Below are 16,270 nucleotides of genomic sequence, written 5' to 3'. Positions count from 1 at the left end.
GCTGTGTTTGCTGGGCTTTTAACCCCAACTTTTGATGTGAATGTGCACATCGTTTCCTGCGAACCGGTCCTCCTCTCTTTTTTGGATACGAGACATGTGTGGAGGCCTGAGCTGATTTGATTACACTATCGGCTCTCGCAGCCCTTACCAAAGGGTCGAACAACCCCATGTCAGGAGGAGCCACTTCCGCTGAAACCGCTCGGTCCTCTCCCTCCAGCGCATCCACCCCTAGAGGATGCGCCCCTAATTGCTCTTCCCCAAAATCTGGGGGGGGGGATGCAGGATCGGTGCCACTATAAGGCGGTTTGCATCCCAACTTGTCTGAGCTGACTGGTTGTCCGCCAGCGCTGCCTCTCCACTGACCTCATCGCCCACCTGGAAACTGGGGCTTCGAGCCCTTGGGTGTGATGAACACAGAGGGTCAGCGGGAGGTAGCTTGTCACCCGCCCCCACCTCTTCACCCACCAGGCCCACCAGTCCCTCCTCACCTGCGACACACGGCGCTTCCTCTCCTCCGAGGGGGAACTCCGCACACGCTTCACACGGCGGGGGTGACTGGCGGTCGCGGGGGACTTCTCCATTGGCTGGAGACAGGCAGAGGGACAAGCAGGGGGGCAAGCAGACGGTGAGGACTCCCGGGCATCCAGCTGGCGTGCTCCCGGGTCCTGGTTCACTGCTACAGAGGATCCGGGTATGATGGAGGACAGCCTTGACACGGAAGAGTCTACCTCGGAATCCGAGTGAGGCTGATTAAGCGCAAGGATCATCTTTGATTTGGCGCTCCGCAATCGGGGACCCAGAGTCTCGGTTTGTAGTAGTGTTGACTCCGGGTAAGTGGCAGAGGTCGAAACGCCAGCCAAAGTCAAAGTCTTTTTGGTCGCAGCAGACACTTGGGACACTAGGGGAGTGCAGCTTTTTCTACTGGCAAGCCGCCCTGCCCTAGCTGCCATAGACTGCAGAGACGCGCCCGCTCCGCGGGAAAGAGGGGTTTTGAGTGAAAAGTCCAACCCTCTTAGTAGTAGGCACTGAAAACAGACTCCAAAACACAGGAATCCAACAGGAACTCATAGAACACTGCAGAGACTGCCACTGTGGCACTATGTTATGTGCATTTTTGAGTGTTCCCTCCTTTTCTTTTTATGTTGTCTGCTTGTTAATAGTTCTTCCTGAATGTTCTCCCTTTATTTCTAAATTATGAAATGTGTTCTATTTTTGTGTATGTTGGTCAATATGTCTATTTGTGTTTAGGTGGTTGGAAGCTGTTTAGTATATGTCCTGGCGAAGCTGTTTATGTGATGGATATTAATGAACCAATAAAAGAAGTGCAAACACTGATTGGCTAAAATACTGGACCATCGGCTAGGAATGCCATCTTTTGACAATCTAGGTTTGATAAAGACGAAGGAGGCTATTCTTGTATTTGTATGATATCACTATTCAACAGGAGGAATCCATTGATGATTCATATTAATTGCATCTGTCATGCGCATAAGCAGAGGGCAACATTAACGAGTGTTTTTGTCAGTTTGTGTTAAACAGCAAAAAAGGGACTTCCCGTATTTCTATTTATAATTTATACGCATTCACAAAAGTAATCAACATATTACGCGGTGTTCCGGGGACATGTATGTTTTAGCAGTAGTGGTCCCCTCTATGCGCCTTACTAGCGATTTAAAATGAGCCACTAATCGACAATTAACCAATACTGCTGTTGGCCATTGTAGATGATAACAAACATTAGGAAAGCCAATGGGTTTGCCCATGGTATTGTGTAGGTTATTTAGTGTAATTGCTAGGAGAAAGATATTGTATTTTTACTTTTGTATAGAAAAGGTAAAGACCAGTAATTATGTGCTATACATTTTTAAAAGATGATTAGCACAAAATGGTAATCTATAAAAGTTGTAATTTTGAGAAGGTACTGTCTGTACTCTGAATACAATAAACTGATCTATCCCACTCTGCCTTTTACTCTCTGTCTGTCTCACTGTAGATGAGAATCAAATGATCGGTTCCCCTTTTTCTAGAACCACCCCAGCCATTAAAGACTACAGCATCATCGGAGAAAAAACTGATCTTGAAGGAGAGGGGTACTTTGTTTTTAATGGTTTAAAGTACTACGAGAGCAGCAAGGAAAGAGGCATCACCCGAGGCGGAGCTTGTTCCTGTATTTGGAGACATACATTGTCATTGCATGTGTCCTGCAGGAATGTCGCCATCACACTGAGGGTGCATAATCTGTATGGGGGAAGTGAAGAAGGCATCGAGAGGCTCTACAGGGTGACTGCTAGGGGTCTGATAATATTGCAAGTCAGCTGAGGAGCAGGCTGCAGGATATAAAACTGTTTTGTTTATTTTTATTTTTGTTGCTCATTTGTGTATGTGTCTACTGTAACCAATGCATGGTTTGAGCATCATTACGAACTAATCAGTGCCCAGCAATTACACATTGCCTTGCTGCTCGTTGTTTTTGATCTGATTACAAACCTTTCCAAAAAGGAGAGACATTTAGAGAAAGGAAATGGTGTGTACCCTTGCCATAAGAATCTCTAAAGAATAGAAATTGAGTACTAATATTGTTAACTGGTGCTCTTTATAACTGTATAATGTTAATGTCTAACGATCACTTCCGTGATATATTGTAGTCCCAAGCTACGCTCCTGTTACTTCTCGAAGCTCATCCATCAAAACCTAGAATAACCATATGAATTATTTTTGGTATGCTAATCATTCCAAGATGATAAGTATGGTTCGCTCTATCCATACTTTTTCGAAATATCTCTATGAAAAAGGGAAAGAGAATACATGGCACCAGTGAGGGTTGAGTTTCTGGCTACTTTTGATGAAACCAAAGAGCATTTTGGGAACATAAGTATGGTTTACAAAAATGTCTTTGATAATGTTTGCATCACTAAGTACGTAATGCACACTGGGCTTGGTGTTCATTTAATTATACACGCTAGCTTTCAAGCGTTTGTTACCATGAGCCATTTAAGAACATTTGGACAGTCTCCCAGTTACAATTTGAGAATAAAATTAAGAACACGGCTGTGAAAAGTCACTTTGTGGGGGTTGTAGCTTTGCAGAATTTATAAGATGGGAGGTGGAGAGGGGAAGCCTTGCACTAGCTTCCTTAGATGTTAATAAATAGATGTCTATCTAGTCTCTATCCACAAAGGAGGCAAGTCTCCAAAACCACACGACTCGCCTATCTACAATGAAAACTCTGGGGCCTTCATCAAGATAGTATTTCCTTTTTAAATTGCAAAAGAAGAAAAGTGAAAATAAGATTTAACATGTAATGTTTGTTTTAATGCAGGGGATCCAGTTCCATGCAGAAACATTGCACAGAATCTAAATGTCACAGAGTCCAAACCCAGGCCCGAGGAGTCTGCACAAGAGAGCTCCGCCATGTCCCCTCACTTCTTCATCGGGGTCTCCTTGGTCATGGGCTTCATCCTCATGTTCATCGTTGATCAGATTGGCAGCTACTGCTCCTACCATGGTAGGTCATGAATTTCTGACCGTTTTATGGAGCTCGCATTTAAGGGCTTCCTTCGCCTTAACCATTGGGTGCCCCTTGGTACCACATTGATGTAAACGCTAAGAAATGTAAATATGGCAAGTATGTTATATAATAGAACCCTTTGGTGGACTGAATTTAGCTTAATAACGTAGGTACTACGCTGGTGGTGTAGAAGGCCAGTGCTCTTGGTATATTATCTCCCTGAAGCCTCTTTTAAACAGGTTAGGTGTTTATCCTGTATGCAAATAAATGATTATTTTTTCGGCAAAAAGTGAGCACAACATTTGAAAGGAATGAACCATGCACCTTAGAGCCTCAACACCTTTACTATTTTGACTTTGCTGTGTTTTGTATCTGACTACGGGATCCAGAATTGTTTTGGTGAACCAATTGTGGGCGAATGGATAGCTCACATGTTTAATGCCAACCTCTGAGAAGGTGCCAGCATTCATTTTACAACTGTGAAACCCGACAGAGTATACTATGCCCTTCATCCCTCAGAAGCCGATAAATTTACGACCATCAAATTGCATAATAATTACAGATATTGTGAAAGCTCTTAGAACTGGGAGGGATCCCGCATGAACTAATATATAAAAATGTGATATTATCATCCTCTCATGTAGAGGAATGTGAACTGGATATTTTGTTTGCAACTGGTTTACCCTTTGTTTGGTGGGAGCGTGGTGTGATCTCTTCTTTCAAGTGTGTTTGGCATCTGAGCTGCAGCATTAGAGGTGGTTTCATGTATTGAGTTACTGTGGCCTGTCTTTGATCTTGCTGGAACATGGTTTGCAGTTTTTTATTTGTTTTTCAAAATGTACTTTGCCTTCATTTCTGTGCTTTCTACACCTCTCCCCATGTCCCTAGTCAGCCTGCCAACTTGATTCCCGGTCCTTCCTTTCCCCCGCCTGCCATTCCAGCCAGTGTGCCTGTGATTGGGCCTTGCAGCCCCGGTACATACACTAGCAAGGAGAATCTAGTCCATGCGCCTTCCATCAGCACATTTCCCAGCAGCGTACCAAGTCAGCAGCATTATCTTAGTATGGACAACTGAGATCCCTTGCATCTGGGCCTCACTTCTTGTTTATTTTATTTTTTACTTTGCATTTGTTTCGGCTCTTTCTGCACCTCTCCCGCATCCCTGATCGCTTCCCCACTTGCCTCCTGGTCCTATCCCCCCACCTCCCATTCCGCCCAGCGTTCCTGTGATTGGGCCTTGCAGCCCTTTTAGAACAACCTATCGGGGCAGTCTCTGCCTGGGCAGCCCATCGGCTAAGGGCCCCAAGGCAAAGGACAGCTCCCGAAGAAGCAGCTTCACTCCGTGTTTGCCCGTGTTCGCCTGTGAAGGCAGCCGCCGTCAACCAGAAGCGACTGATAAGGTAAGTGTGGTCTGGGTGCGGAGTACAGCAATTACTGTATTCCATTAAAGCTCTACCACTTTTATTACCTTACATAACATAGCACACCAATGTTAGCAAGCTAGTAAGTAGTGTTCCAGTCACTGCTGTGCCTCAATTGTAGGTGTCTCTCAAATGTAGGTGTATTTTCCTACTTGCCTGGTAGCCCAAATCTAACTGTTTTCTACTTACTGCTGTATCCCAAATGCAGATGTACTTTAGCCTACTTGCAACATATCTGAATTCTAGGTGTCTTCTACTTGCCAAGGTATCCCAAACGTAGTTGTGTTTCCCACTTGCCAGGCATCTCAGATCTGATTGTTTTCTACTTGCTGCAGTGTCCCCAGTTCAGGCGTTTCTCCCACCTGCCAGGTATCTCAGATCTGACTGTTTTCTACTTGCTACTGTGTCCCAAATTCAGGTGTTTTGCCACTTGCCAGGTATCCCAAATGTAGCTGTTTCTACTTACTGCTGTATCTCTAATTTAGGTGTATTTTCCCACTTGCCAGGTATCCAGATCTAGGTGTTTTCTGCGTGCTGCAGTATCTCAAACGTGGGTGTTTTTACCCACTTGTCAGGTATCTCAGATCTGATTGTTTTCTACTTGTTGGTGTGTCCCAAGTTTAGGCGTTTTTTCCCACTTGCTAGGTAACATAGGGGAGGTAATTGCAGCACAACAGAATTTACGACGTGGGAAGGGATATGGGCCACAGCTAGTCATAGCAGCAGGGGTAAGAAAGAGCACTGCCACCAACCAACACTAATAAAAACTCACCCTTCTGCATACACTTCTCAAACTCTGAACTAAACCCAACCATACCACCTACACCACAACAAACGAAACAAACCACACATGGCATCACCCAACAGCACATGGCGCTACCAACTGAAAAATGCACCTACGCTCAGCTAACAGTATCAGCCGAACTGAAGCTGCCAACAACACATCACAGCTCGCTTGCTCTTTCTCAGTCCTACCAACTTAACCACCCTACCCCTTGCTTTACATATCCGCCAGAGCGCCAAGAAACCATGCAGGTGGCAACAGTGCACAGTATAAGAACCTTTAACATAACATACACTGGTCACTTCTTGGCAAGTAGTGTTTGCCTTTTCTGTGTAACATGATTGTATTGATGGCATGATGTGGGAAGCCGCAAACGTGTTTGTTAATTATTCCTATTTTTATTTTTGTTTCCTGAAAATCCAGGTTGTTCAATGAGTGCCTGTCTTAATACTAGGTCCTTCTCTATTGGAAGTCTGTGGCATAGTGAACAAAAGCCTCAGGCTCCCCATTTCTGGTACTGTGATCATCCGCTGTCCCCTGGGGAAAACTAGCAGTAGGTGACTACAAGTGCAGCTCTACATAGTTCAGTTGTTCAATGTTCGGTTTGAATTGCGATGTTGGGTTTGACATTCGCAATCCTCATCTGTGAATCTATAGATGATTGTACTTTGAGAAACTTTATTTGTTCTAAGCAAGACATCTATTTAGTTGATTCCTGGGAAATTGTCTCCTTTAGTTGGACTAAGGAGGTAATGAGGAAGCTTAATGCTTTAGTCTGGAAAAATGCATCTCATGTGCTCCTTCATCAATTCTTTCGATATGACAGCTGGGTGTAACTAATGCAGCACTACTCCCTGTTCAGTCAAGACCTACAGAACTTTGTGTTCATTTTGATGCATGTCTCGAGTGGGCAGAAAGCTTTTATGGTATGCTTGCCTCAGCTCTTATGATCAGTTATTCCCATTGAATCTATAGGGCTTTTAGCACACCCTGCCTCAACCCTGTCACTCACTGTGAGAGGTTGCGTGTTAGTTGTGCTTTCTCTTTTAAGCACGCCCATATTCCTAAAAATTAAGATGGAATTTGCAGATGTTGTGGAGGTTGTCTGTGGTAGCCAAAATATGGATTATTGTTTGCGGTATTTATCTATCCAGTTACTATATTTGTAAATTATTTAGATTTTAAGCAAGACGGGTATTAAAGGATCATGATTGATTGTCTTTGAAAAACAGATGTTGCTAGCGTAAAGCAATTAAGAATTTTCCCAGAGTGTGCCAAACCATTATTTTTTCTCCCCACAAGTGAATCCGTCTGAAGCCACTCTCTTTCCTAGGCTTATAAAATATATATAGGGGGTGTATGGGGCCCTCTTTTTTGATCCAGGGGGCCTATGTCATGAGGGTACAGGACAATGTTTATAACACAAGGATTTAGGCTACCCCACCTGTCTGGCACTTGCCGGTAGTGTTCTGCAGCACAAATTAACCGATCATTACATTTGATCTGTACTTAAATTAGAGATCACCAAAACTGCATTTACATATATGACAATTTTATTTTCTAGCATATCATTAGAAAGCCTACTCAGGCCGTTGTACATGTGTAACCATTTTCAACCCCATGTCTTATGGGTATGTGTACACATGTTATCATATTAGGCATTCATATAATAACAATTTGCAATCAAGTCTTTTGCACAGTGGAAGTTAGTACAGGTAGTGACTTAGAATGTGGTTTTTATAACCAAAACATCTGTCTAGTCGACACTTGTGGTGTTTCTGGCAAGAACTGGTTGGTTGGGTGTTCTAGTGCCATCTTCAGGACTGTTAAAGTGGACTGAATGGTGTCACTTGTGTACTCCGTGGGTGGAACATCTAAAAAGTCGAAAAAATAAAATCAGAACGATGGTGTCTCTCTAAAGGTTTGGTGATTGCCTGTGGTGTGTGCTGGAAAGTATCCTACCTGAGCCAGTGATTTTAGTGTCACAGGTTCCGAGAAGAGATGCATTGTTCTTCCCTTATGGTGCCCTCTGTGCGCCGTGGATTTCTTGCTCCTATATAAATAGGGTCTTTTGTTAAGTTTCTAGCTTGTGCAGCTGAAAGATGAAAAACAGGGATTCTAACATCCTTGTAGTGTCCACAGGCATTTAAATAATGCAAAACTAATGCGACTTCTTTCGGGCATACGGCCATTTTGCTCGTTGTGTCCTGTGCTCCTGGTGCTGGCTAGCCCATATTGGGTGATGCCGGCTCGTGATCTCTTAATCACGTAGTGGTCACTTTTAAAGATTGTGCCTATGTTCCTGTTCTCTAATTTATGTTCTATGTTCTCTAATTTAAGTACACAGTCTCTATCCAGGAGAATCTGTTTTGTGTTGTTTGGGTTGCTTTTAGGCGTTTCAAGTTCATTATTTAAATTGACTAGTTGTTCTTTGCACGCTCTTTCCATCTCGACAGATTTTTATTTTTGAATGTTTCGATACCTTTTAAGATCTCAAAGGGTTTAGGGGAATCATCTACAATAGACGTCCGAAAAAGGGAGAGCGTTTTCCACAGTACAATTGATGTTATTGACTGTAATCTTAGCTCATATCTTATTACAACTACAGGTACTGCATTCGGTAGTCTCAGAAATTTCCGCCAAAAGAAAGCTTCACATAGCTCCCAGGTTTTCCAAGATAGATTCAAAAGGGTCTCTACTCCATATTTTATCACTGGAATTATCATTTGCTTAAAGAAGGTGGTGGTGGGAATCGGAGAAAAGGTTCTATAGCAATGGTGCAGAGCTCTTCCTTTGTTGGTTAACTTCAGGAGTTTTTCCCTAATTAATAAGTATTGGCCCAACTCATTAATGTTCTTATTGTTGTATATTCCCAAGTATATAATGGAGTCAACTGTTTCCAGAGAGTTGTTTTCGATCTTCCAAATAAAGGTTTTTGCCATTTTTTGTTTTACTTGAGCAGATTGCATAATCATTACCTTTTAATTTTCCTACATTGATCTTCATGTCATTGGTATCCAGATATACTTTAAATGCATTGAGTCGCCGTTGGAGTCCAATCGCCGTTAGGTCTATGAAAACCAGGTCATCTGCATATAAAATCCACAAGATTTCGCCATCCTCTATCTGGTGGTAAGGCCCTAATAGATTTTTGAGAGTCTATTAGCAATACGCCAGACACACTACTATTGGCAATACACTAGCCACACCACTATTGGCAACACACCAGACACACTACTATTAGCAATAGACCAGACACACTACTATTAACAATAGACCAGACACACCACTATTGGCAATACACCATCCACACCACTATTGGCAATACACCAGACACACTACTATTGGCAATAAGCCAGACACACTACTATTAGCAACACACCAGACAAACTACTATTATCAATACACCAGCCACACCACTATTAGCAATACACCAGGCACACTACTATTGGCAACACACCAGACACACTACTATTGACAACACACCAGACAAACTACTATTAGCAATACACCAGACACACTACTATTAGCAATACACCCCAGCTGGTCAAAATGGAACATAGGACACAAACCCACGGATGCCCACACGGCACACTCTTTGCCACTTGCAAAGAATGTTTCATTGAGTACAAAATACATGCTGATAGGTTTATGTTCTTGTATATGGTCCATAGAACAGAGGCGAGTACATGTTCTACCAAGGAGCGGGGGAGACTGCTCGAATTGGCTGGTTACAGAAGGAATGCATAAACGTAGGCTCTAGGAACACCCGCAGATGTGCCAGAACTGAGAGGAGGTCTTAAATATCTTAAGTGGAGGATGACGATGTTTAAGGGACCTTGGAGGGGGTGTATGTTCTGTAAATGTTTCCGAATTGCAAAATGATAGAACAATGGTTATTGTAACAAAAAGTGTTAATGTCCTTCAAATTGTGGTCACAATTATGGGCAGAATGTGCTTTTAAATGTTCTAGTGTGCGTTTCTTTTCTATAAATGTCTTTGGCGGGGGATTCTCTAAGCCTGTTGTAATGTAGTCTTTAATCCCAAGATCGGGCATTTCTGACTAAAGTGGGAATTAAAACGTTAATATGTGTTTGATGCCAAGACTCCAATCGGAGTACGTGGTCACCCAGGCCAACTTGTACTCCGTTTCCTTTTGTTATATTTTTTTATTGATTGTTGGATGCTCTTTTGGCTATCATCTTAATAAGCTTCTTGGAATACCCTTGATTGCGAAGCTTTTGAGTTGAAAAAGTGGCTTCTTTCTCAAACGTCCCCTTTGTGCTGCTGTTCCTTTTTAATCTGAGCAACTGCCTGAATGGCATGTTAGCTCTTAGATGTTTGACATGGTGACTGTTGTAGTGTAAGGCAGAGTTGTCCTTTGCTAGTTTATGTTAAGGTTACAGTTAAGGCGAAGGTCCAAAAAGTCGACCGAGCTGGCACTTGATTTGTGTGTAAACCTCAAATGTGCATTTTGCTCCTTTAACCTTTGGCTAGAAAGCTCCACCTCCTCTTCTGTTCCTGACCATATGACAATGTCATGGATGTAGTGCTTCCAAACTCTAATGTGTTTATTGAAGGGATTGGAGGGAGGATACATTTTTGCCTCTTCAAACCTTTCTACATACAGGTTTGCCAGAATGGGAGCCATAGTGGTTCTCGTGGGCGTGCCTTCAGTTTGATGGTATAATGCTCCCATGAATTCAGAGTAGTTCCTAGTCCGAGCTAGTTCAATAACCATAACAGGAAGACAATTTATTTGTTTGATTTTTAACTCAATATGGTTTAAATGGAAGTATATGTTTTGCACCCCAAACATTTTGTTTACCTGTTATTTAACATGTTGGAGGAGTCATGAACCTAATCTGCAGGAGCACAGGGAACAGTGCCTTTACATTTTGTGGGATCTGTTGTGGTAATACACCTATGTGGAAAAGCAGTACATGTGCATCCATACCTCAATGACTAGCTGGATGAAGGGTAACTCCCACATTTGACATTGCAACTCTGAACATTATCGGGGACGTGATCAGGGATTCACAATCCATGTCGATAAATCGAGTCTGATCACAGTCCAAGACGTTTCTTGTAGCAATGCTGCACTCAATTCAGACCAGACCTTTCTTTCACAGGAGAGGATGCAGTGCTTTGCAGGAACGGATCCCATTCACCAGACGTCCGTGTGTGATCGTGAGGAATGTAATTCAGCTATTGGATATTATACCCATGGAGGAATCGCTCAAATCAGAAGGGTCACAGGCAAAAGTGGACTGGGAAGATCGAGGGGTTGTAAAGCCAAAGGTCATTCATTTGGTGAAATTGGTGCAGCAACCTCACCTTTTGCAGTCCTCAACCATTAGGTGATCGTAACGACAGACGCACCTTTTTTGGGATCGGGGCGCATTTGCTGTCCCTGACACTGCGCAGGGATTGGACACAGAAACAGATACTGCATATCAATGTTAGAAATAACGCCAGTCGAGCCTGCACTTTCAAGTTTCCAGGCAATGGAAATGTACTAATTGGGACAGACAATCTAACAGCAATGCATTACACCAAAAACCAGGGGAACAAACTTGCAGACCGATCTCAAATAGTGCAGTGACTTTTTCAATGGTGTCTAAGGAAGAGGTCAACCTCGCGGTTGCTAAGTAATACACAATTGCCTGCAGATGACCTCTGTTGCCAACTGCAAAAGGCACAGGGCTGAGAGTTGCCACCCAAGACAGTACTGACAATTTTCCCAAAATAATGAACTAGAGACATAGAACTGTTCATGACAAAGGAACATACAAAATGCCACACTTTTGCCTCAAGTTATACATATGCATGTCTAGTTTAGTTTAGTTTAGTTAGTTTATTTATAGAGCGCGACCGAACCCTCGGGTAACTGGGCGCATAATCATATGGACAACATAGTTACATATCGTTGCGCACAGCAGGAAAAGTACATACATTCAATGGTGCAGACAAATGGTGAAGTAAAAAATAAGCAAAGAATACAATAGAAAATAGCGGATCGGGTTACATGGTGATCCGTTTCACGGTATAGTTAAGACCTAGGGTGCGTGAGTAAGTACCACCGTGTTTAGGCAGAGAGCCATGATTTCACCATGGCTCTGAATGGCCAAAAGGAGGCTTCCGATCTGATTGCAAGAGGGAGGGTGTTCCAACATTGAGCTGCAAGAACCGGGAAACTGGAACCTCCTGCTGTTTTTAGGTTGAATTTAGGGACCCTGAGTTGGTGCAAGAAGGGAGTTCTGGTGGGTCTAGAAGTGCTGTGTCTAGCGAATTTGTCGGATAGATATCGCGGGGCAGTCAGGGAGAGGCACTTGTGTGTAATGACAAGAGTTCGTAGCTTGATTCTGTCTCGTATTGGGAGCCAGTGGGCATCTTTGCTAGCCGTGGAGATGTGTGCCTTGCGCGGGAGGTTAAGAGCACATCTTAAGGCATTGTTTTGGAGGATCTGGAGTCTCTCTAGATTTTTGGAGGTAGTACCTAGGAAGAGTGTGTTACAATAGTCTAATTTAGACAAGATCAATGCTCTGGATAGGGTGAGGCAGCTGGAGGATGATAGAAAAGGTCTACAGGCATTGATATGTTTGTTGGTATATGTGATAGATGAGATGGTGGCATTTATTTGTTTTTTCAACGATAGGGTGGAGTCGAGGTACACGCCTAGTGTTTTCACCTCTTTGGATACTTTTATGATGTTGCCATCAATGGTGAAGGATTTGTACCTAGAATCTAATTTCTTGAGGCGGGCCTGGGAGCCTACGATAAGCAGTTCCGTCTTATCGTCGTTAAGGCAGAGGCTGTCTATGGCCATCCAGGCTTGGATTTCTAGGTAGATTTCGTTAAGCTTTGCAACATCTTTTTCGTAGCAGCCAGTGAGTGTGATGAGGACCTGGGTGTCATCTGCATAGTTAGTGTAGCTGACACCCAGTTTGTCAAGACGGTCGAAGAGAAGCTTCGTGAAGATGTTGTAAAGTGTGGGGGAGATGGAGGAGCCTTGGGGAACTCCGCATTGGATTGGGATAGGATCAGCAGCCGCTGAAGGGGCGAAGACCCTAGTCGATCTGTCAGACAGAAATGACTGAATCCAATTGGTGGCATTCTGTGAGAATGCGGCAGCCGAGGAAAGGTGTTGTGTAAGGATCTGGTGGTCAACCAGGTCGAAGGCCGCAGAGAGATTAAAAGGAGCAGGATGGCCAAGTTGCCCTTGTCTTTGGCTTCATCCATTTGGATTTTTAGATCCAGAAGGGCAGTTTCGGTCCCGTGCCTGGGTCTAAAGCCGGATTGTCGCAGGCCTAAGAGGTTATTGTCTTCCAAATGTTGTTGTATTTGGAGGTAGGCGACTTTGTCTAGTATTTTGAGGAGGAAAGGGACCGTGGTGATGGGTCTGTAATTCGTAGGGGTGTTAGGGTCTAGGTTGGGCTTTTTGAGGAGGGGGAGGACCCACGCTTCTTTTAGGTTATTAGGGACTACTGAGTTCTTGAAGGAAGAGTTGATCAGTGAGGTGATGAGGGGAGCTAGAACTTTAGCTCCATCTTTGATGACAGAGGCGGGACATAAGTCACCTTTACAATTGGATGGTTTAAGGCTAGCGATTATCTTAACTACTTCTTCTTCAGTGACTGAAGAGAAATGGAAAGGAGGGCAGTTGGGAGTGGTGTGGTCATTTTTGCTATTGAGGATATCTTTGGCGACCAAGTTGGCTTTTTTGGCTTCTATCTTTGCTTGAAGCAAGGCAATTTTGTTAGAGAGAGCAAGTTGGATATTATTGCACCATGCCTTGTCCTTAGTGCAATCCTCTGAGGGTGGCAGTGGCGATTCAAGTTCTCTTAGTATGGAGAATAATTCTTTCGTGCCAGATTTGGCGTTGTGTATTCTTGTGTTATAAATCTCTTTTTTGGCGTTTAAGATAGCAGATTTATAGGTAGTGGCAGCTGTAGTGAGGTTGTCTTTAGTGGATGGAGAAGGCGCTTTTCTCCATCTGGTTTCCGCAGCTCTTTTAAGGTTACGGAGATCTTTTAGTTCTGCTGAGAACCATTTGTTAGTGTGAGCAATAGGTTTGGCTATACGTTGTTTGAGTGGAGCTATCTGGTTGAGTGCTAGTTCCAACGTATTGTTGTAGAGATCTACCAGAGTCGACGGGTTGTCATTCTGAGTGGGAAGGTTGGCTTTAGCGATGCGCATGAGAAGTGGTGTAAGGTTTTCCATAGTGATGTTATGATTGTTTCTGGAAATTATTTGTGACATTCTGGGAGGTGGTGTCGTATAGGGTGCAGTTCTGGGTAGAGAGAAGGTGATAAGGTGATGGTCTGTCCAAGCACAGGGTGTGGTGTCTGTCAGAGATAGATTGCAGTTGGCATCTGCTAGCCAGTCTAAGGATCTTCCTTCAGTGTGAGTAGGTTTGTTAATGTGTTGGGTGAGGCCCAAGTGGGTGATAGTGTCATTAAGGGAGGCGGTGTGATTGTCGTTGGGGTCATTTAGTCCCAGGTTGAAATCATCCATGATGATGATTTGTGATTTAGGTTTGGTGTTTGTGGTGTGTAGAAGAGAGATATCCTCTTCAAAGGTGGATAGGGTGCCTGGAGGTCTGTATATAATGTGAAGGAGGATGGTTTGGGTGTTCGATAGTGGAAGTTTGATAGACAGGAGTTCAAAACCATTATATTAAAAAAAGACAGTCACAAGGGGGCACGGTAGTGTTGGTTGCTTCTCTGATGTTGAGGTTAGATTTGGCAATAATTGCCACACCTCCTCCTATTCCGTTTTTTCTGTCAGTGCGGAAGATGTTGTAATTCTCAGGGATGGCTAAGGAAAGAGTAGGGCCAGCTGCTAGGTGGAGCCACGTCTCCGTGATAGCGATAAAGTCGAGGTGGTTAGCAGAGATGATGTCTGCAACATCGAGGGCGTGGGCTACCAAGGAGCGGGCGTTGATGAGAGGGCCTTTAATGGGTATGGGAGTAAGGTTGATTTTCGTAAGTGGCAGTGTGTGAGGTGTTGTAGGGTTTTGGCTCACTATGGAGTCGCTATGTGGTGTCAGATGCATCTGGTTCGTAGTCAGGTTGGTGTTTGATCTGATGGATTTGTGACTAAGGGTGGTGCAGAGGCTAAGTCTAGCGTTTCTATGCATGATGGATGGGGCTGTATTCAGGATGGTGGTAGTGGGTAGATAGAGGCGCGAGCCTAGTCGTGTGTTTCTGAGGGGTGTAGGGCATGGTGTGAAGGGTGTAGGTGGACGAGCGAATCTGTTGATCTATTCTATCGGGGATAGGAGGTCTGAGTAGAGTGGAGTGGTTGTACTGGTATTGTTCTGAGGTGCAACATTGTGGAGTAACGGGAGGAGCGTTGCCATAGTCAGGGTGGCACCTCTTAGAGTTGCCAACATGGGAAGTTAAGGGCAGAGGCAAAAAAGCAGTCTAGGCATTTAATAAATGACTAACACAGGCAACACTGGGCCGCTGAGGGCAGAGGCAAAAAAGCAGTGTGGGCAATCAATAAATGACTAACACAGGCAGTGTGGGCAAATAGATGACTAACACAGGCAGTGTGGGCAAATAGATGACTAGCACAGGCAACACTGGGCCGCTAAGGGCAGAGGCAAAAAAGCAGTGTGGGCATTCAATAAATGACTAACACAGGCAGTGTGGGCAAATAGATGACTAGCACAGGCAACACTGGGCCGCTAAGGGCAGAGGCAAAAAAGCAGTGTGGGCATTCAATAAATGACTGGCACAGGCAACACTGGGCCGCTAAGGGCAGAGGCAAAAAAGCAGTGTGGGCATTCAATAAATGACTAACACAGGCAACACTGGGAAATGTACCGTAGGCCAATTGTTCAAAGAAATGCGCCTACACTTTTATACACTGGCACATGTGATACACAGGGTGGTTTAGAAGATGCCAGGGACACACATGACATACATAACTCATTGTACCAACCTGAACACATCCTGTGCATTATCCACATCGAGTACAGATGGCATTGCTATCACCAATGAACCTGCATCCACAATGAAATGTTATCACACAAGTGTGTCTTTTGGGGTGGGTGATATTCTATGAAGCTAGCCACTCCAGCTGATGTAGTTTGGTCGTTAAAGACTTCCCAAAAAGTGTATTGAGGTATTAACGGGGGGAAGGCAACCTAGACACATGCTAATATAACAAATATGTTTTTTATTGTGCACAGATGAAAGAAGCTAGAAGCACTTCAATGCTTGGAGACATAGAATGCTACATATCTGTTCTACTCACTCTACTCGTGGACTCGCTTGCAATGCGAATAGTGCAATTCACCAATGTGGAGAGATGACATTATCTCTCAGCATCAGGTTTCATGGAGTAAAGTTCCAGTTGCAAGAATGTTTATATGAGGGAATATGCAATTATGTCCTCTCATTAAAAACAACAACCAACTGGGTTTTAAATACTGTATTGCAGTATTGCATGCTTCAACCTTTGGGACTTATTCACAAATGTTCTCTAAAGCATCTTAATTTTATGGTGTCCTTTGTGTAGCTGTAACATGCATATATTATGAAGAGT

The 16,270-nt window shown here is 43.8% G+C and overlaps 1 protein-coding gene across 2 annotated transcripts in view; it reads left to right on the top strand.

Annotated features, from left to right (window-relative positions):
* Positions 1-16,270, top strand: part of LOC138468181 (zinc transporter ZIP9-like) — a 381,835-nt gene that overhangs the window by 102,692 nt on the left and 262,873 nt on the right. For both annotated transcript variants that reach the window (XM_069608629.1, XM_069608630.1), the window contains exon 3: positions 3,320-3,505. In XM_069608629.1, the coding sequence (XP_069464730.1) occupies positions 3,320-3,505 (186 nt within the window). The remainder of the gene's footprint in view (positions 1-3,319; positions 3,506-16,270) is intronic.

The sequence above is a fragment of the Ambystoma mexicanum genome, chromosome 4q (genome assembly GCF_040938575.1).
Source record: "Ambystoma mexicanum isolate Mex_15411 chromosome 4q, UKY_AmexF1_1, whole genome shotgun sequence".
Lineage (NCBI taxonomy): Eukaryota > Metazoa > Chordata > Amphibia > Caudata > Ambystomatidae > Ambystoma > Ambystoma mexicanum.
The sequence above is the reverse complement of the archived record's forward strand: the minus strand, read 5'-3'. Positions and strand labels throughout refer to the sequence as shown.